Genomic DNA, 23,591 nt, shown 5'->3' with positions numbered 1-23,591 from the left:
CAATAAGATATAGGATATTAGTTAATGTATATTATCATAAATAGATATCAGTGATTTATTACATGTTCCACATGAAAAAACTTTCAATAAATCACACTGTGAAATAAGCTTGATAGTTTCACTCACAGATTTTCTGAGGCAAAAATGTCACTCCACGTACTTCAATCCACCAACCACAAAATTTTAATTTCAAACTTATGTTGAAAACAGAAATTATTGAGAAAATCTATATTACAAATGGATAATCAGTTTATTATCAGGAGTAACCAAATAATAATTAGTCTTTTCAAGAATGCATTAATATTTAACTTGCATACGGAGCAGCTACCACACCTCTTTAAATCCAGGTGTTCTTCAGCACACATGGTCATAATTTTGTTAATCAATCTATTTAATTATAAGTAATATTTCTACCCTTCTCTTGGCTTGTCCTGCTGCCTGAGATACTGTACAACATTCAACATAGTTCTTATGGAGTCCTTATCTCTAGTGATATTGTTAGAATCTATAATGGATACACCATCACTTAAAACACATCATGTTGTGATTTAAAGATTAAAAATGATTTCAATAGAACAAAATTTGTAATACAATGAAATAAGCTAATGAAAGAATGATAAATCTACAATGTATCACAGCAAACAAAATTGTCATCATAATATTATATAGTAATAAAACACAGAAGACTGTCAGTTATTATGTTATTGTATTTGTAATATCATTGTAAATACTTGGATTAAAATCCCAATAAAAAGAACTAAATTTAACTTTATACATGTACTATTAAATAGTAATAGAGAAATAGACCATGCTATATATCCTTGTATTCACCCAGAAGCTATAATTATTTCTTTAAAATGAATACTTGTTTGCTACATTAACTCTTTGCTTAATGTTTTTGTTTTCAAATTATTATTAAATTTTATAAAAATCTTACTTTTAGAGGTTATAGACATAGCTGAATTTGACCTTGAGATACAATCATCCTCTATATGACTAGAAAAGAACCTTCTGAAGTGACTAGAAAGTACCTCTCTATGAATTGGCTGATCTTGTAATAACAGGTCATGTATAAGTAATGGTAGAATCATTTCACTGAACTTAGTCTGGAAATATAAAAGATAATCCTTATAAAGCACCTAAGGGAGGACTTCTACTATCATCAAAATGGGTTAAACGTAAGTAACCTATTTTACACTAGGATAATGCTACCCAACCTTCCTATTACATTTCATCAAAATCCCTTGAGCAGTATAGGAGGAGTTGTCCTTACAAGGTTTTATCATGTAAAACCTTTAATTTGGATTATCTCCCTATGAACTCCACCAACAGTATTTATATTCCATCATGCACACCTACATATGATACCCAACTTTCCTATAACATTTCATCAAAATCCCTTTAGCTGTTTAGGAGGAGTTGGGTTTAAGAGGTTTTAACATGTACAACATAAAATTTGGATTATCTCCCTTTTAAGTCCACCAACAGTATTTATATTCCATCATGTACATCTACACATGATACCCAACTTTCCTATAACATTTCATCAAAATCCCTTCAGCTGTTTCGGAGGAGTTGGGCGTAAGAGGTTTTAACATGTACAACCTTTAAATTGGATTATCTCCCTTTGAATTCCCCCAACAGTATTTATATTCCTTCATGCACATCTACATATGATACCCAACCTTAATATAAAATTTCATCAAATCCCTAGAGCTGTTTAGGAAAAGTTGCGTTACATATGATTCTCAATCTTTCTGTAAAATTTCATCAAAATTCCTTGAGCAGTTACAAGGAATATGGATGGACTGATGGAAAGACAGACAGACATACAGACAAGGTGATTCCTATAACCCCCCCTCAAACTTAGTTTGCAGGGTGTATAGAAAACTGTGAGCAAAACTCTTAAATGTAAAACCCCTGCCCTACCTGCTGAAACTACACTGTCAAAATATAAATAAAGTCATAAAACTTAGGGGGTTATAAATACACGTGTAAGTCTGAGTACCTTAATCATACAAATTGGTTGAAGTTGACTGAGAATTTCATCCTGAACTCCAGCATTTATCAGAATACATGTGATATTATTAATCCAGTCATCGTGGCGACTGTTATCTGGGGTCCACAATGTCTCCACATCAACAATCTGCTGGAACTCCTCCACAGACAGGGACTCAGGTTTAACTTCCTGTAACTGAAGTAGTTAAAAGCAGTGGTATATTACAACAAATTAAATAAAAAAAAAATAAACACTAGGTACACAGAATTCACACTTAAAGTAGAAATGATAAAAACACTGTTATCACACTAGATCATTAAACATTGATGTATGAAATAAATTAGGCATTAAGTTGAATGAAATACAAATTTGGATATATTCACTCTTCCCGGTTCCATTCCTATTACCTTTCCAAGGGATTTGTAGTTATTTTTTAAAACAAAGAAATTCTTCTTAATGTGTCAGTATACATTCTCCCAGTAATAAATATAATTAATACAGTATAAATAAAAAAAAATTCAGTAACATGTCTAACCTTCTTCCTGGGTCTGAATGGATGTAAATACTGAAATAAAAACTCTTTATCACCCATCTTATCCCTGTAGTGTGTTGCAAATGTATAGCCAGTCTTGGTACTCAGTAATGTCTTCAGAACATCAGAAGCAGCCTCTACTACTGACATACTATCAATAAAAGAACATTTTTATACGTTTAGATCCTGAAATGTTCAAATCCTTTAAATTAAACTAATTAATTGGTTAACAATGTAACCACTTTTCAAAAATACTCTTAAATATTATTAGATTTCATACTTTTGGCCATAAGTGTATACATTCTGTAAATATTTATCATTAAGCTATACACAATTTGAGAAAGCTTCTTTGTGATCACCTTGCCCATCCATTTGTTTCAATAACAATAATTATTGCATTTTTCTCATTTTATAAAAAAAAATATATCATTAAGCCGAAACCTACAAAGTTAAATAATAATGTAACTACTACTAGAAAAATACTCAAGTAAATCTTGTCAACACAGACAACAAAGTTTAAACATGAGGTTGCATGTGTTGTCATGCTAAGCATACCCCCACTCTTTTATGAAGATGATACTGGAGAGCAACTGAAGTCACTTTTAACATATGCCCAATCTATATGAAGCCACACACCAAATTTGAAATCAACACATCCATAGGGAGCAGAGATAGTTGCAATAAAATTTGGACAGATGGACAAAGAAATTCCAATATACCACCCACTTTGTTGCTTGGGGGTATAAAAATCACCATAACCTGAAAGGAGTCAAAAAATGAAAATAAAGAAGTGACTCCTTACTTCTCCTCAACAAGATACTGATTGAGCATGTGGAATATTTGACAGTAATTCTGCTGACTACCACTGAACTCTGAAGCGATGGTTTCTACAATGTGGTCTACTCCAGTAACAGTCGTCCTCTCTAAGTCTACAGCTCCTATCTCTCCAAGACATTTACAGATCTCAATAGTGACATCATCACTTGTATCCTGGTACATCTGTAGTAACTTACAGATCAACTGGCTAATTATATCGTTACCTTCTGTAATATACAGTAAAAATAATAAAATACTTTAACATTGAGAAAGTCTAGTAACTTTTATAATGCTCAAAATATTTAAATACTTGCAATATGAACCAGTGATATATGAAAGCTAATTTATTTTGACAACCCTCATTGCAATAACATGTACTTACTCATAAAAAAATCCTCTGCAAATAAGTTATAAATTAAAAAAAAAACATTCCTAAAAGCAAGGACATTGGCCAGAAAGATCCTACTGCATTTTTTCCAGTACATCTGTATTAACAAATTGTAATATTTTCATTAATTGTGATAAAGTGATAGAATAGTAATGACAATATCTTACTGTTAACAACATGATTGAAATGGGGTCTTCTTAGCAAAAAATCAAGTGTAAAATGATATAAATGAAATAGTAATTATTGAACTTACAATGACAAAAAAAATATCTAAATACCTGAATCATGAGATGTTATAGTAACCAGTTGTTGTTTGTTCAGATGAAGTTGTTGTGATAGATGATGTAACCCTTCCTTCTGAATTGAACTTGATGATAGGAAATGGCATATGTCCTAGAAAACATAGAAGCTTTTTATTATTTATCAGTTTAGAATGTCTCAACTTGCCCAATCGAACACACTATGCTGTTTTTCTACACCTAATGGTTTTATTTCAGAACTGATATACAGAGAAAACGGTCCAAACCAAATTTCAGGTAATCAAACCCTGACCAAACCAAATTCCAGGTAACCAAACCCAGATCAAACCAAATTCCAGATAACCAAACCCAGACCAAACAAAATTTCAGGTAACCAAACTCTAATAAAACCAAATTTCAGGCTTAACCAAAGTCCCATATAATTTCCTATTTAAACTTCTAGTAAGATCACCTGTCTAAACCAAATCCTGTCAATACCGAATTCCAAACTGTTACAGCATCCCGTTATTTAATTTACAAGGTAGTACCTATCTGTACTATCCGATCCATGCCAAAAAAAATCACTTCATTAATGGATCATTAACATCTTTGAAGTGTAGAATGTACTCCCTTGGTCAATATAAAACTTCATGCTTGGGTGGATTTAAATATGGTATGATTGGGGTGCTCTTAAGGTCCATTTTTTTATTTTGGTCAGCAAAATGTAACAAAGTAAATATGGAAATGCTTCAAATGCTCCTCAAGGTCAAAATTGGAACTTTAATGTAAAAACGCACTAGAAGAAAGTTAAAATGCATCTTCCTCTCAAAAATGTCCATATAACACACTTTTGTTAAAGGATAAAAGGAAATCAATCACAGAATTGGAATAATTAAGTGCCAAATTTCTAAAAAGGACTTAGGTTAAAAGTTTGCTATCAGAAATATATCTATTAATATCTATTAAGGATGTTTTTCGGATTTCCCCATGAATGGCCCACTGGAGGAGGAACTAAATAATAACCTGGATGATGGAGTTTCTCTCAAAGAACTTCTCAAACCACTGGAGCTACAAGACCTGAATGTTCCATTCAGTTTTTATCTAGCAGTACTATTGATGACAAGTACAGTTTAACTGAAATGACTTGATGCTAAATGGAAATCCGAATTTTTTAACAAGTACCATGTTACAAACAAAACGCTGGAATTGATGAAAACTTCCAAGGCTAAAAGTAAAATTGAGAACATGTGGCCCTGTAAAGCTTGGATGTCATTTTAAGCTACCCAAAATTATTTGAAAACTAAGGATTTGTTGGAAATTTTTCCCTTGCCACAGATGAATGGAATTGAAGAATGATCTGACAGACACACTGACCTCTTCTTTGGAAAAAAAGTTAACAAACTTTAAATTTGAATAAACAGATTACTGAATCCATAAGTTGGTATAATGTTCATGTATGTTTGAATGATAATTTGCTTTTATTGATGTTATACTTAAATTTTTGGCTATAACTCATAATTAATTAAAGATTTACAATTTTGACTTCCCATTTATGGATTAAAGTGACACAAAGAAAACTAAAGACCTTTCTAAACTTAACAAAACATACAGTCCCCTTGCTGTCCACAGTAAACATACAGTCCCCTTACTGTCCACTGTAAACATACAGTCCCCTTACTGTCCACTGTAAACATACAGTCCCCTTACTGTTCACTGCAAACATACAGTCCCCTTGCTGTCCACTGTAAACATACAGTCCCCTTACTGTCCACTGTAAACATACAGTCCCCTTGCTGTCCACTGTAACCATACAGTCCCCTTACTGTCCACTGTAAACAAGTTTTAATGTAGTATGGAATCAAATTGTTCTAATATGTTTACCCTGAAATGAAGAGTTTCATGTAACAAACAATCAATATCAATCAAGTTTTAGTATTTTACCTGTGTGAGAGAGAATGGTCCATCAGCATACTTCAATCTTCTGTAAATCTTTGAAAACTGTTGGTATTGTTCATCATCAGGGAACGGATCCAAACTAGTAATGGACTGCCTTAGGGTGGCATGGTTGTCTACTATCAATAACTGTAGTAGTAAGCTGGCCTGATATATAGACGAAATAAAATAGAAATTTCTAACCTCTGTTAGAATATTACGAAAGTTGGAAGACCTTAGAATTGAAACCTTACAATCTAAAGTTTAACTGGACTTTTGTAAGTATATGTGTGATTCTATCCAAAACAAGTCTTAAAACATTTCATGAAAAGAATCTCACATACAATGAAATGAAAAAAAAATTACAAGCATGTTTCATTCAAAGTCTCAATGAATGTATCTAATATATCTGCAAGACTCGGAACCACGTTGGGATGTGGAGGAACAATGGTCGCGCGGAAGTGTGATGGTAGTATGCTGAAGTGCGTTTATGATCACACTGAACTGCGATGGTTAGACATGATTGTTGACTGGCAATAGAAACGCGGAAATGCTTTGGCCACTACGAGCAGGTGAGTTTTTTTTTTTTTGGTGCCTTATGCTGAAATGTTTTGACTATTATGTAGATTTTTTCTGTTGAAACCGTAAATATATGATTATCTTTGAATTCGACAGATATGACATTAGTATACATGCAATCAGAAAAATAACTTTGCTTTCATTTCGTTCATACTTCCAACTACTGAGGAAATTATAAAAATACAATTAATAATTTTACTTCATTTTTTCCTACACCCAGTGGAAATTTGAAAAAAAAAGTGGCAGTCTCTTTTACAAGGACGAGTACTCTTTAATGTGAACATATGTTTTGACTAGCTAAGCTCTAGAACGTTTGTGAATAGATTTCTGTATTAGCATATAAACTACATGTACTACATAAACACATCTGATCGGTAGTATCTGTAGAATTTGCAAATACAAATGTAATGTAGTATGAGACAGCACTTTTTTCCCTGCGGATGTGTCAGTCTGGTCCACCAGAACTTAATTTGTTTCCTCGACATTCTAATACAGTCATTGAACTCGTATATTGCAGTTTCTATTTCACCTTTCAACTATAGAATATGCTCCATGATTCGTTGTGAAAGCATGTCTTACAAAAGGTAAAAATCCATGATATCAAATTCATAAAAAACAACATTTTTTTCCAAGATAACAAATTAAAGTGGTCCCGCTAAAACTTTTTATTATATCTAATATATTAATTTTCACGATGCATGCAATACGACTTTCGGTATCTGCTACCTTTTGTTACCTGTAGCTACAGTTTATGTTTCTCTAATTACCTTGAGTATCATAATGTATCTTTTTTATTTTGATACTGCATTAAATACATGTATTGTTAACACTCAAAATTAGTAATGATGCATGCAACAATGTACTAGCTACTTTCATGACTTAATTATCTTTCAGTTTTGGTAGTTTTCTCTCTAACATTGTACACATTTATGCACATAAAATTTTGTGGCGATGTTGAATTACCAAAGCACTTCTGCTTATTTGTGTTAAACAACCAACGTACTTCAGCCTTGACCATCGCAGATCAGCGTGAACATCGCACTTCGGCGTCCCCATCGCAATTCTGAGTATTATATATCTATGGTTATTTATTATTCATACCTCTTGTGTAATGTCTGCTGAAGGTAAAACAACCATGGGATTCAGGTTACCAACAATGAAAGATAAGTATTTACTCAGCTCCTGTAAAACCCCATCAATTTAATTATGTATTCTTTTTAAGACTCATATAATTTGAAAAAAAATTGTGTGTGCATGCTTACAAAGGAAATTATCCCCCTTCAAATGGAGTTAATTAATAAAACCCTGAAGTTTGTAGTCCTCTGACAATAACTTTAAAGTGTTTAAGCTGGCCTAAAATACCTTGAACATATTTGAAAAATTGTTTGCTTCTTTTTTTGTGCCAAAAAATCTATGAAAAATGGTATTATGTTTTTGATAGTCACTTTATCATGGTTAATATCAGATGAGCCCACTAAGACCAGCCCTGATATTAACCATAATGAAGTCAATATCTAAAACGAAATGTTACTTGCATAAATGGGCACCCATTTATGCAAGTTCAACACATATCAAACTTCTGCCACATCTTTTCCATCATTTTGCTGACAACACATCTGTGTTAGTTTCATGGAATTTAAAAAACTACATGTAGTAAAAACATGTACATGTATACGTTCATCTTATCTTACTGTGCATTTGTATCTTACAAGTTAACAAGATGGTGAGTGTATATATTCAAAACCTATAACATCTTTGTAAACACATGAAGTTGATAAATCTATTAAAATAACTACATTTAAACCAAGTAAAACATCAGGACACAACATCTACATAAACATAATATTCAATAATAAAAAACATAAAACATAATTTGGCAATCTAGGGACTACTCATAGAAAACAAACTTATTTTAGAAATCAGTATCTGGGGGGAGCCCAGCAGGCACACCTACATCCTGAATCTTAGTGTCTGGGGGAAGCCGAGCAGACACGCCTACAACCTTATCTTAGTACTGGGGGGAGGGGGGAGCCCAGCAGGCACACCTACATCCTTAATATTAGTGTCTGGGGGGAGCCCAGCAGACACGCCTACCTTATCTTAGTACGTGGGGGGAGCCTGGCAGGCACACCTACTGACGTTTGAAAGCTGTGGACTAGATATCTGGAGGGAGCCCGGCAGATGCCACAACTGATTTCTAACCATTGAAAAAACTTTAAGGAAGTAAAAGATAACCTGGGAGAGCCCAGCAGGTTGATAATGTAAAGGCATTTGTGCAATCTGAATTGGGGATTATAATTCCAGAAAAATGGAACTGAAAACGACAAAATGAGTATAACGAGTGCCCCCAAGAAGATTGCTCACTGTTAATATGAATTGTACATTAAAATGTAGGTGCTGTAACCCACTATAATCAACAATAAACATTGGATGGAAATATTCATTTGATTTGTGCATGTATAATTGTATCTACTGAAGTCCTAAAGTATCTAGTACAACAGTTTGTTTGTATCATGCCAAGATAAAGGTTTTAAGAGATTTATGACATTTCTGTACATGTACCACATTTTATTTGCATTTGTTTACAGTAACGGTCACAACAACCAATTCATCGATCCATGGAACGTCACAGTTAAACATAATTTCATTGGCCTTCAAAAGAAAGGGGATCCATACGTGGGTAATTGGTGCATGCCTCTTGCAAACTGAGCCAATAATTTCTTGTATCAAGTCAGTTTGATGATCCAAGCATTATTATCAAGTACACATCAAGATACATGTAATAAAATAACTTAAAGGTTTCCATTCACTAAGTCAACTTACCTCTGGACAGACTTCCAAACCCACAGTACAGATATCCCTCAGAAGCTGAAGAGCCATACACATTATGTTCTCACTATATCCATAATCACTGACACCAGACCTGTACCAGACATACATATAAAGGGAACAATGACAGATTGAGCTAAACTGTGTATGTTATAATATACTTGGAATCTTAACTACTAAACATATTTAGAAATCAGTATACAAAATATTCATTTATATCTAACTCCATAGATGTTTTATCATATTACTGAGTTATCTTGCTACAAGATTGAAGTTTTATGGTCATCATCATGAACTTGTGGATCATTATGGTATATCCATCTGCTCCATAAGAACCCATTTGTTAAACATGTGATCTTCCAAGCATTAATCAGCTGTTCAAAGCGTTTAATTTACCAAGCCCATACGAGACCACTGGTACATATATAAATACCTAAAATGGCACCCTTGAAAAATGAAAAATACAATCACAGGAGGTCTTGCAGTAGATGTCCACAAAAACAGGAGTTTTGTGTCTCCCTGCTGAGAGACTAATTGTAAGAGAAAGGTCTGTTTTTCAGGATTCTTCTGCAGAAATCAGGAGGGTTAACACTTATCTGACAGTCAGAAACCTGCCTATCACTTATCGAACCTTATCTTACAGTAAGAAACCTGCCTATCAATTCTCTAACTTTATCTGACAGTCAGAAACCTACATATCAATTCTCTAACCTAATCTGACAGTCAGAGACCTGCCTATCAATTCTCTAACCTAATCTGACAGACAGTCAGAGACCTGCCTATCAATTCTCTAAACTTATCTGACAGTCGGAGACCTGTCTATCAATTCTCTAAACTTATCTGATAGTCAGAAACCTGCCTATCAATTCTCTAACCTTATCTGACAGTCAGAGACCTGTCTATCAATTCTCTAACCTTATCTGACAGTCAGAGACCTGCCTATCAATTCTCTAAACTTATCTGATAGTCAGAAACCTGCCTATCAATTCTCTAACCTTATCTGACAGTCAGAGACCTGTCTATCAATTCTCTAACCTTATCTGACAGTCAGAGACCTGCCTATCAATTCTCTAAACTTAGCTGATAGTCAGAAACCTGCCTATTAGTTCTCTGATCATTTTCTGCCAGTCAGAAACTATTCTCTTTTCTTTAATGAATGAAGTAGTATATTCATTGCCTGATATTAAAATTATATTAAACTCATGTCTGGAAGAATTTTTTTAATAAAGCAGATCCTGTAGTGTACAAACACACTCAGCATAACAACTCACCTACTTATCTTCAAGACATCCTTAGTAATATTAATCAGTCTGTGGATTGTCTCCCTTAGTACATAAGCCCAACTTCCTCCTAACTGGTGGACAAACTCCCTCAGCAATAGCTTGATGAATAGTTTATACATCAGAAAAATTCTTCTCTTCTCATGAAGTCTATGTTGTTTGTTTAGTCTCTTGGCAAGTTCTAACAAAATTTTCTGAATAGAATCCTGTAAATTTCAACTAACATATATAAAAATAAACTTAATTTTTTGTTGATCCAACCTCATTGAAGTACACCAACTTCTGTTGTATCAAAATATCTGCACGACAAACTTAAAAAAATGTTTCGAAAAACAATTCTTACTTTTATATGTAAAGGCAAGTTGTAAACTTAGTTGCATACAGTAAAAAAGGTTTATCAGTCTTTTTCATATCAGAAGCTAAGGCAACAATCCAAATGGCAGCCATAAAAACACTCTCAGTTCAAGACACCATACCATGTGGTAGCTACAGACATACTCTCAGGTTAAGGCACTATACCATGTGGTAGCTACAGACATACTCTCAGGTTAAGGCACCATACCATGTGGTAGCTACAGACATACTCTCAGGTTAAGGCACCATACCATGTGGTAGCTACAGACATACTCTCAGGTTAAGGCACCATACCATGTGGTAGCTACAGACATACTCTCAGGTTAAGGCACCATACCATGTGGTAGCTACAGACATACTCTCAGGTTAAGGCACCATACCATATGGTAGCTACAAAAACACTTTCAGGTTAAGGCACCATACCATATGGTAGCTACAAAAACACTCTCAGGATAAGGCACCATACCATGTGGTAGCTACAGACTTACTCTCAGGTTAAGGCACCATACCATATGGTAACTACAGACATACTCTCAGGTTAAGGCACCATACCATATGGTAGCTACAAAAATACTCTCAGGTTAAGGCACCATACCATGTGGTAGCTACAGACATACTCTCAGGTTAAGGCACCATACCATGTGGTAGCTACAGACATAATCTCAGGTTAAGGCACCATACCATGTGGTAGCTACAAAAACACTTTCAGGTTAAGACACTATACCATGTGGTAGCTACAGACATACTCTCAGGTTAAGGCACCATACCATATGGTAGCTACAGACATAATCTCAGGTTAAGGCACCATACCATGTGGTAGCTACAAAAACACTTTCAGGTTAAGACACTATACCATGTGGTAGCTACAAAAACACTTTCAGGTTAAGGCACCATACCATGTGGTAGCTACAAAAACACTTTCAGGTTAAGGCACCATACCACGTGGTAGCTACAGACATACTCTCAGGTTAAGGCACCATACCATGTGGTAGCTACAGACATAATCTCAGGTTAAGGCACCATACCATGTGGTAGCTACAAAAACACTTTCAGGTTAAGACACTATACCATGTGGTAGCTACAGACATACTCTCAGGTTAAGGCACCATACCATATGGTAGCTACAGACATAATCTCAGGTTAAGGCACCATACCATGTGGTAGCTACAAAAACACTTTCAGGTTAAGACACTATACCATGTGGTAGCTACAAAAACACTTTCAGGTTAAGGCACCATACCATGTGGTAGCTACAAAAACACTTTCAGGTTAAGGCACCATGCCATCAGGTAGCTACAAAAACACTTTCAGCTTAAGGCACCATACCATGTGGTAGCTACAAAAACACTTTCAGGTTAAGGCACCATACCATGTGGTAGCTACAAAAACACTTTCAGGTTAAGGCACTATACCATGTGATAGCTACAAAAACACTTTCAGCTTAAGGCACTATACCATGTGATAGCTACAAAAACACTTTCAGCTTAAGGCACTATACCATGTGATAGCTAAAAAAAACACTTTCAGCTTAAGGCACCATACCATGTGGTAGCTACAAAAACACTTTCAGATTAAGGCACCATATCATACAGTAGCTACACACTTTCAGGTTAAGGCACCATACCATGTGCTAGCTACAAAAACACTTTCAGGTTAAGGCACTATACCATGTGGTAGCTACAAAAACACTTTCAGGTTAAGGCACCATACCATGTGGTAGCTACAAAAACACTTTCAGGTTAAGGCACCATACCATGTGGTAGCTACAGACATACTCTCAGGTTAAGGCATCATACCATGTGGTAGCTACAGACATACTCTCAGGTTAAGGCACCATACCATGTGGTAGCTACAGACATACTCTCAGGTTAAGGCACCATACCATGTGGTAGCTACAGACATACTCTCAGGTTAAGGCACCATACCATGTGGTAGCTACAGACATACTCTCAGGTTAAGGCACCATACCATACAGTAGCTACAAAAACACTTTCAGGTTAAGGCACCATGCCATCAGGTAGCTACAAAAACACTTTCAGCTTAAGGCACCATACCATGTGGTAGCTACAAAAACACTTTCAGGTTAAGGCACTATACCATATGGTAGCTACAAAAACACTTTCAGGTTAAAGCACTATACCATGTGGTAGCTACAAAAACACTTTCAGGTTAAGGCACTATACCATGTGATAGCTACAAAAACACTTTCAGCTTAAGGCACTATACCATGTGATAGCTACAAAAACACTTTCAGCTTAAGGCACTATACCATGTGATAGCTAAAAAAAACACTTTCAGCTTAAGGCACCATACCATGTGGTAGCTACAAAAACACTTTCAGATTAAGGCACCATATCATACAGTAGCTACACACTTTCAGGTTAAGGCACCATACCATGTGGTAGCTACAAAAACACTTTCAGGTTAAGGCACTATACCATGTGGTAGCTACAAAAACACTTTCAGGTTAAGGCACCATACCATGTGGTAGCTACAAAAACACTTTCAGGTTAAGGCACCATACCATGTGGTAGCTACAGACATACTCTCAGGTTAAGGCATCATACCATGTGGTAGCTACAGACATACTCTCAGGTTAAGGCACCATACCATGTGGTAGCTACAGACATACTCTCAGGTTAAGGCACCATACCATGTGGTAGCTACAGACATACTCTCAGGTTAAGGCACCATACCATGTGGTAGCTACAGACATACTCTCAGGTTAAGGCACCATACCATACAGTAGCTACAAAAACACTTTCAGGTTAAGGCACCATACCATGTGGTAGCTACAAAAACACTCTCAGTTTAAGGCACCATACCATACGTTAGATACATAAAAACACTTTCAGGTTAAGGCACCATGCCATAAGGTAACTACAAAAACACTTTCAGCTTAAGGCACCATACCATGTGGTAGCTATATAAAAACACTTTCAGGTTAAGGCACCATGCCATAAGGTAACTACAAAAACACTTTCAGGTTAAGGCACCATGCCATAAGGTAACTACAAAAACACTTTCAGCTTAAGGCACCATACCATGTGGTAGCTATATAAAAACACTTTCAGGTTAAGGCACCATGCCATATGGTAGCTACAAAAACACTTTCAGGTTAAGGCACAATACCATACGGTAACTACAAAAACACTTTCAGGTTAAGGCACCATACCATGTGGTAGCTACAGACATACTCTCAGGTTAAGGCACCATACCATATGGTAGCTACAAAAACACATTCAGGTTAAGGCACCATACCATGTGGTAGCTACAGACATACTCTCAGGTTAAGGCACCATACCATGTGATAGCTACAGACATACTCTCAGGTTAAGGCACCATACCATGTGGTAGCTACAGACATACTCTCAGGTTAAGGCACCATACCATGTGGTAGCTACAGACATACTCTCAGTTTAAGGCACCATACCATACGGTAGCTACATAAAAACACTTTCAGGTTAAGGCACCATGCCATAAGGTAACTACAAAAACACTTTCAGGTTCAGGCACCATGCCATAAGGTAACTACAAAAACACTTTCAGGTTAAGGCACCATACCATATGGTAGCTACAAAAACACTTTCAGCTTAAGGCACTATACCATGTGGTAGCTACAAAAACACTTTCAGGTTAAGGCACTATACCATGTGGTAGCTACAAAAACACTTTCAGCTTAAGGCACTATACCATGTGATAGCTAAAAAAAACACTTTCAGCTTAAGGCACCATACCATGTGGTAGCTACAAAAACACTTTCAGATTAAGGCACTATACCATGTGGTAGCTACAAAAACACTTTCAGCTTAAGGCACCATGCCATGTGGTAGCTACAGACATACTCTCAGGTTAAGGCACTATACCATGTGGTAGCTACAAAAACACTTTCAGCTTAAGGCACCATGCCATGTGGTAGCTACAGACATACTCTCAGGTTAAGGCACTATACCATGTGGTAGCTACAAAAACACTTTCAGGTTAAGGCACCATACCATGTGGTAGCTACAAAAACACTTTCAGGTTAAGGCACCATACCATGGGGTAGCTACAGACATACTCTCAGGTTAAGGCACCATACCATGTGGTAGCTACAGACATACTCTCAGGTTAATATACATACCATGTACAAGTTTTGTTCACTACTTGTGAAAATCACAGTAATAACTTCAATCTTTAATGTTTTATAAAATTGAAAATGATAAAATGTCTACCTGGTTTTTAGACAGAACCTCGACAAGAGTTTTACTACCACCGGAGAAACTGTCAGTGATGTAGTCCAGCGTAGATCTTACTATGTATGTGTTATAACTGGTTGGATTTGGTTCTGGATCAATGTTCCTAAAACAGAAAATGAGATAACATTTTACCAAGTTAGTGTCAGGGTGGATTTGGTACTTAGTCTATATTCCTATAGGGGATAAGATGACATTTGTTTATCATAGATAATACAATTAGTACAATTCATTACTTGCTTTTGCAATCATTCTTAATTCAGTGATTGGCTGGTTGCGTTTACTAGTTTTATTATCAGATCACTTCTTACTTCCGTTAATATCAAAGGTTGTCAATAGCAATACTATGTCAGGATATGAAAGAAAACCTTTGATGGTCTTGACTGGACTGTATCAGAATGTAACACTAAAGTCTGATCAAATGGATCAGCAATTCAATCTGATGTCATAATTACATAAAACATAAAAAGTTTTAAGCATGAGGTGAACAATACGTCAGTAGTTTTTATAGTTGAAAGCAGTTGACAGAGGGAGGAAAAATTTGGCCATACAGACAAATGAATAGCAATTTAACTAGTACTTTATACTCCCTGTTTTGACGAATTCGTCATCTGTATCATACAAACACATCAGTATATTAACTACAACATCATCTAATCTGGATACCAAAGTCTTCTCTACAACCTAGTAAAACAAAGGAAGGAAATAATTCGACATTCTTTTCTCACTAAATAATCAAAGATATTCCTATTTTTAGCCATGTGAGACTCTCAGCGGTGTTAGAATCTTTATATTGTTTAATTTGTTCACATGAAGTGTTTAGAAGTTTAACATTATTTTTGCCATAACAAAAGATCATTTAAATATAATACTCTCCCTGGCATCCATAAATTCTACTTTACCTCCTTGGTTGTCTCCTTTGTCAGTAGATCATAACAGGAGTTGGCATTAGAAACCCTGTTCTTTAATCCTTCATCTATAGAAACAGTTCCACTCTCAGCTAGAGCAAATAATGGGAACATGTGAACCACTATCTGTGGAATACACTGTCTCAATATCTCTTCCCATGATTCCCGTATCTCCGTAACTAGTTCTTTTCCCCACAGGATGTTTCGCTTAATTATCAAGAGGGGGATAATCGTGGGGTAAAAATCTCTGAAAAACAAACTAAAGACTCTAGAGAGCCTGAATCGCTCCCCCTACTCCATAAAAGTCTTTCTAGCTTTTAAAAGCTGGACTCTTGACCCTACTGTACAGTACTAATGTCACAAGAATCTTATCATCAATTGAAAGCATCTGATTTAACCACCCAAATAATCTCTCACAGTCATTTTTTCACTCTTCAAGAGCAATAACTCCAAGAACATATCAACGATCTTTATGAAAATTTCTTCATTGGTCTGTCTCACCATGCTGATCATTTTTACTGTTAAAAATTTTGTTAAACCCATTAATTTTCCATTATTTCCGCAAATCCTCAATTTTATAAATGGCGGCCATGTTCTTCGACACCCAAAAATGTCTGCAGTTCTGCAATATGACCCCTAAGGTCTATTTTTTAGTAAGGGTGACATGTTTTTTGAAAAATCAAAAATCCCCACGTAAAAGATTGTTAAAGATGTTACAAGGAACATTCATACTAACTTTTGTTTCAATCCATCCAGTAGTTTCAGAAGATGACGATTTTCAAATTTGGAAATATAAAATTCAGGAAAAAATTTCAGAAATCCATGATTCAATCATCCGTCAACGGATCTTTATGAAAATTTCGGCATGCTGAACAATTATACTCCTGCCATAATTTAGCCAAATTCAACTGTTTTGAGTTATTCTAAATTCTGCAATCTGACCCCTATGGTCTATTTTTAGTAACAGCAGCCATGTTTTTCGTCAGATCGAAAATCCTAACACATAGATTGTCAAAAATACCATTCATGCAAAGTCTGTTTACAATCTGTAAAGTAGTTTCAGAAGAGAAGATGTTTGAAAAAGATATTAACGGATGACAAGGACAGACAACACACACAGTGATGGCAATGGCTCACCTGGCCCAAAAGGCCAGGTGAGCTAAAATAATTCATTTTTAGATAAACAGCAGTGCTTAATAATGATTCGACCATGCGTTTGTGGCTCTTACCATAGTCTCTGAAGCAAAAGAATAGAAAAACAATCAAGATCAAGATGAACATTCTACTAAATAATTCATTTGAATCTACAAAGTATTTTAGCTGTCATTTTTGAGTGGGGAAATAGACATACAGTATTATAGTAGAAAACATGTTGGACAATACCTGTAGAACTCAACACGGTTTGAGCAGAAAGCTAGCTGGTAAGGAAATTCTCCTATTGGGTAACTAAGTCCAAGCCATTGATTCAGAATGTAAGGGATATGGTGGGACATGTAGTAGTAAGCACTGACATAACCCAATAAACTGGATACTCTCTCTAATACCTACAAAACAAAGTGGACAGTTAGCTGTAGGCACAGACATAACCCAATATACTGTATACTCTCTATTATAAAGAAAACTCACAATGTCTATAATCTTTGGAAAGTCCCAAGTTTTTAATAAAAGCAACCAAATGGTGCATGCTTCATAATGCTAAGAATACACCCATTCAACTATTTATGGTACACAGGAAGTAAGAAGCAAAGAGACCTGGTACTATTCATCATGCAAAAACAATACACCAAATATCTAAGTATTCCCTCCGATAAAAGCTTAAAAAATTAAATTTTACAATATAAATTACCAAAGTTGCATAGTAAACAGGAACTAGATAAGCAAGGAACCTGGAAGTTATTGTGCAAAAGCAATATACATAAAGAGCCTCCCAGGAGCCCAAATCGCTTACCTGGTATGAGCCTCACAACAGTTCTATGCACAACACCTTAAAGAACAATTATACCAAGTTTGGTTCTAATTGGTCTAGTAGTTAAAGAAATGAAGTTTTTTGAAAGAAAAAACATTAAAAATAAGGAAAAAATGTTGAAAAAGGGCAATAACTCCAAGACGGCTTCACAGATTGGAACAAAAATTTCACCATATAGATCTCATCATACTGAATACTTTTATCCACGTCAGAATGGCTACACCTAACACTTTTCAAGATATATGTAAAAAACTTCAGTTTGACCCCTATGTTCTATTTTTAGTGATGGCAGCCATATTTTACAACGGACGAAAAATCCTCAGATCAGTTCTAAGCAGAATACCCTAAGGAACATTCATACAAAGTTTGGTTCTGATCAGTCTAGTATTTCCAGAGTTTTGAAAAATTGTTAACGACGACTACGGATGTCAAGTGATGGCAATAGTACTAATCAAATTGCTGTTAGCACTTGGGGGTTTTGTTTTTTGTAGCATGGACAAAATTTTAAAGATTACATGACATAAAATAAAACTATAATCACACATTTGCATTTCCCATATTTTTTAATATATATATATATATATTCTCAGACGTTTGTATAATATTGATTTATTGTGACATGCATCATTAATTTGATCCTCTATCCTACATAGTAACATCTAAATGAATTGTCCCGTAATACCATACATCGTCACAGCGGTACGAGTTCGAGTCCCGCGGAGGGAACGACTAAAAATTTGTATCGCAAATTTGACATTTCTAACATTGTTGGGAAATTTTCAGACCTTTCTATACGTTTACATATCTTCCCTGTATCAGTTCTGAAGTAAAAAACTGTAATCGATACTTAAACAGTATCCAACTTTACACACATTTACAAATTTTGTTCTGTTTCACCATTTTTCCATTTTTTTAAATCTGTTCAAAGTTAATTTGCAATCACATTTAAAACTTTTTCAACAGAGTATTATCCTACACTGTAATTATACTCAAATGTAACTAATTTTAGCTTAAGAAAATAATTTCCTTGATCAACATATTAAGATTTTCAAAACAAGACACTTTTCATCAACTTGAATTTTACTGCGAATTTTACTTGGTTAAAATCATTGCTCTTCACTTCCTGTTTATAAATCATAAAATATTTGATGATAAGATGGAGATTTTGACTGATGTTTGCATTAAATGGAAAATGCTTAGCACATTTAATGCTTTAGGCACACATTACTGCAAGAATGTCATTCCCTAAAGGCTAATAATTACTAGACAAGGAGTCACTAAAATCTTCATTTAAAGACTAGATCTTAATTTTATTTGCAGAATAGAATATCATTGAGATGAATAATTGCCAGAAAAATATTTACAGGTTATAAAAGATGTATTGAATGATTAAAAAGGAACTACATTTGGACTAATTTTTGTGTAGTGTTCTGAAACAGTAGGGAAGTTCCAGGCATGAACCGGTGACATAGGGTATTTTGATAAATCAAAAACCCAAAAATGTACCAAATATCTAAGTATTCTCTCCAATTAGGAGCTGAAAAAATCTGCTACAGAAAATTTATGACACATCACCTTTTTAATTTATAAGTCATTATGTAATGAGGAACTAGATGAGCAAGGAAACTTGAAAGAGAAGACATGTTACAATTCATCAAGTAAAAGCAAAATACCAATTGTATAAGCATTTCCTCCAATAGCAGCTGAAAAACTTCTGAAAATCTGCATCACCTAAACAAGTACTATATGGTAAACAGGAAGAAGATAAGTGAGAAACCTGGAAAAGGGGGTGGTGATACTGTACAAGTCATCATGCAAAAGTAATATACCAAATATCTAAGTTTTCCTCCAATAGAATTTGAGAAAACTGTTACAGAAAAGTGTAATGTGCAAATTGACAGACAGACAAGGTGATTGTAATAGAGTATAAACAATTTACAGAATATTCATTTATGCTATAGACTTAAATAATTGATTTAACATTTTTGTACGTGACCTCAGGAAAGGCTGTAAAATCAAATACGGATATAGTGCATTATAGATGTCTACTGCTTGTTTGCATAAAATTCTGAGAAACAAGACAGGGCTCAAGAATTTCATTTCCTGTTACCCATGGTAAGTGTAATTAAGTGCAAGGAAAGTTACATGTAGATTTCTGTAGAGGGAAAATAAATTTTCCCGTGGAAATTAGAAAATTTTAAAAGTTCTAGAAAATTGCATCATATCCTCTTTCAAAGATGATAAAATAAATTTTTTTATGCAAAAACTACTTGGAATTCAAGAAGAGTTGCTAAATCTGAAAAGGCCAATAATAATATATATTTTAATCACTAACGTGCCACAAAGTGATGCTGTCTTTTCAAAACAGACTGTATTTAACTTAATTTCAATTAAATCATACAACTAATACAAAATTAATCAGCATGAAATGATATCAAAGAAAACAAGTTATCAAAGTCTCATTTGTTTTTTTTTCTTTTTAAAAGACAAAATTCCCTATTAAACATTCTTAGACCAGCAGAAACAAAAATAAAAAGAAAATTCAAAAGATATTTAAGTTCCAACTACTACTGATAATGTTTTTTTTTAAATACAATATGGCTGACATAATTATGAGTCCTACATTTTGAACTTGTCTGATGTCTATCTCATATTCTCTAACCAGCTGACACAGCGCTACAATGGCTTTATTTTCACATACAACACTAGTAGACATGATGTTGCCCACAATTGTCAAGGCACTTGCTGTTCTGTTGTTTTTCTCATCTTGTGCTCTCTCGACACTTAGTTTTCCCTGAAATTAAAGTTTATATATAATTAAACATAAGAAAAATATTAGTACCCAAAACTAGTGTTTTAAATAGATTTGAAATTGCATACTTCATTAATTGAACATGTGCTTGCATTGAAAACTGAGCTTTATAGTATTTTTTTGTCTAATTATCCCTAAACCTTTCATTTTTATAAATGTTTTGAAAACTATGTTGAAGTAATATTTTGTGATGTCACAATGATACAAAACTTTGTAAAATATGCCAATAGGACATTTTCAGGAATCAGTCAAACTGTCCATAAAATAATAGGCCTAAACCCATTGTCACTGAACCATCACATTTCACTGAAATTGGCCTGAAACTACTGAAACCACCACTAACAGCTGAGATGTTAAAAACAAATATTTTCTCTCATGCTTTAATTTTGAAAAGACTTATCATCAATATTTTGGGTGATACAAATTAATAATTTATCAAATAAACAAATTACCTTTTTACCTGTACCCTAGATAATTTTTATGTCATCTTACTTGTTTGCCTGTAACCTCTATAGTTTTGATGTTACCTAACCTGTCTACCTGTAACCTCTATAATTTTGATGTTTCCTTACCTGTATACCTGTGACCTTTAAAGTTTTGATGTTCCTGTAACCTCCATAGTTATGATGCTATCTTTCCTGTTTACCTGTAACCTCTTTAGTTCTGATGTTATCTAACCTGTTTACTGCCAACCTCTATAGTTTAGATGTGACCTTACCTGTTTACATGTAACCTCTAAAGTTTTGATGTTATCTTACCTGTTTGCCTGTAACCTCTAAAGTTTTGATGTTATCTTACCTGTTTAACTGTAACCTCCATAGTTTTGATGTTACTTTACCTGTTTACCTTTAACCTCTTAAAGTTTTGATGTTACCTTATCTCTTTAACTGCAACCTCTAAAGTTTAGATGTGATCTTACCTGTTTGCCTGTAACCTCTAAAGTTTTGATGTTATCTTATCTGTTTACCTGTTACCTCTATAGTTTTAATGTTATCTTACCTGTTTACATGTAACCTCTATAATTTTGGTGTTATCTTACCTGTTTACTTGTAACCTCCATTGTTTCATTGATGATAACATATATTTTCTCAAACAGTTGAATCTGTAGACTTCTATGTACAGGAACAGGTGTCTTATCCCCTGACACATACAATCTATAATTAAATGGTACTGATTAGCCCATCTTTATTGCTATATAAAACAAAACATTCGTAGTAAAAGTCCCTAACCCTAGAAGGACAAAAAGGAAACAAAAAGGGGTGTTCTGCAATACAATATTTTTCAAAATCACTAAACTTCTTCCTGAGTCAGTTGAATATAAAGGAAACCTGATTCTTAATGGATCCTACCACTAAGACAATTGACTTCTTTACTGATTCTTAATGAACCCTACCACTAAGACAATTGACTTCTTTACTGATTCCTAATGGACCCTACCACTAAGACAATTGACATACATACGGATTCTTAATGGACCCTACCACTAAAACAACTGACTTGCCTACTGATTCTTAATGGACCCTACTACTAAAACAACTGATTTGCCTACTGATTCTTAATGGACCCTACCACTAAGACAAATGACTTCTTTACTGATTCCTAATGGACCCTACCTCTAAGACAATTGACTTACCTACTGATACTTAATGGACCCTACCAATAATACAATTGACTTCTTTACTGATTCCTAATGGACCCTACCACTAAGACAATTGACTTACATACTGATACTTAATGGACCCTGCCACTAAGACAATTTACTTCTTTACTGATTCCTAATGAACCCTACAACTAAGACAATTGACTTCTTTACAGATTCTTAATTGACCCTACCACTAAGACAATTGACTTTCCTACTATACTTAATGGACCCTACCACTAAGACAACTGAGTTACATACAGATTATTAATGGACCCTTCCATTCAGACAATTGACTTACCTACTGATACATAATGAACCCTACCACTAAGACAACTGACTTACCTAGTGACACTAAATGGACCCTACCAATAAGACAACTGAATTCTTTACTGATTCTTAATGGACCCTACCACTAAAATAATTGACTTCTTTACTAATACTTGATGGATCCTACCACTAAGACAATTGACTTCTTTACTGATTCTTAATGGACCCTACCACTAAGACAATTGACTTCTTTACTGATTCTTAATGGACCCTACCACTATGACAATTGACTTCTATACTGATTCTTAATGGACCCTACTACTAAGACAGACTTCTTTACTGCTTCTTAATGAACCCTACCACTAAGACAATTGACTTACATACTGATACTTAATGGACCCTTCCACTAAGACACCTAACTTACATACTGATACTTAATGGACCCTATCACTAAGACAATTGACTTACATAATTATTCTTAATGAACCCTACCACGAAGACACTAAACTTACATATAGATTCTTAATGGAATCTACTGATACTCAATGACAACTGACTTACCTACTAATACTAAATGGACCTACCACTAAGACAATTAACTTACATACTAATACTTAATGGACGTACTACTAAGACAACTGACTTACCTACTGACTACTTGAGAGGCATACATTCTAACATCAAGACTGAGATCACTTATTGTCTGTATGAACTCTGACCCAATATTCTCTGAATTTTCTTCCCCTGTTGTTAGTAAAGCCCATTCATTCTTAGGATCTGCCTGCAATAAAAGTTAAACTTTCTTTAGAGGAA

The 23,591-nt window shown here is 34.7% G+C and overlaps 1 protein-coding gene across 3 annotated transcripts in view; it reads right to left on the bottom strand.

The window, feature by feature from the left end:
• Positions 1–23,591, bottom strand: part of LOC148615461 (serine-protein kinase ATM-like) — a 74,099-nt gene that overhangs the window by 31,798 nt on the left and 18,710 nt on the right. For all 3 annotated transcript variants that reach the window (XM_088590357.1, XM_088590358.1, XM_088590359.1), the window contains 17 exons: positions 23,426–23,559; positions 21,909–22,023; positions 20,681–20,851; positions 17,475–17,635; positions 16,086–16,338; positions 15,764–15,867; positions 15,163–15,289; positions 10,586–10,800; positions 9,309–9,408; positions 7,587–7,667; positions 5,916–6,074; positions 4,014–4,128; positions 3,334–3,574; positions 2,535–2,682; positions 2,009–2,194; positions 938–1,106; positions 415–505 (listed from right to left, as the gene is read on the bottom strand). In XM_088590357.1, the coding sequence (XP_088446483.1) occupies positions 415–505; positions 938–1,106; positions 2,009–2,194; positions 2,535–2,682; positions 3,334–3,574; positions 4,014–4,128; positions 5,916–6,074; positions 7,587–7,667; positions 9,309–9,408; positions 10,586–10,800; positions 15,163–15,289; positions 15,764–15,867; positions 16,086–16,338; positions 17,475–17,635; positions 20,681–20,851; positions 21,909–22,023; positions 23,426–23,559 (2,570 nt within the window). The remainder of the gene's footprint in view (positions 1–414; positions 506–937; positions 1,107–2,008; positions 2,195–2,534; positions 2,683–3,333; positions 3,575–4,013; positions 4,129–5,915; positions 6,075–7,586; positions 7,668–9,308; positions 9,409–10,585; positions 10,801–15,162; positions 15,290–15,763; positions 15,868–16,085; positions 16,339–17,474; positions 17,636–20,680; positions 20,852–21,908; positions 22,024–23,425; positions 23,560–23,591) is intronic.

The sequence above is a fragment of the Perna viridis genome, chromosome 6, assembly GCF_037379345.1.
Source record: "Perna viridis isolate PV_CMFRI_1.1 ecotype Kerala chromosome 6, ASM3737934v1, whole genome shotgun sequence".
Lineage (NCBI taxonomy): Eukaryota > Metazoa > Mollusca > Bivalvia > Mytilida > Mytilidae > Perna > Perna viridis.
The sequence above is the reverse complement of the archived record's forward strand: the minus strand, read 5'-3'. Positions and strand labels throughout refer to the sequence as shown.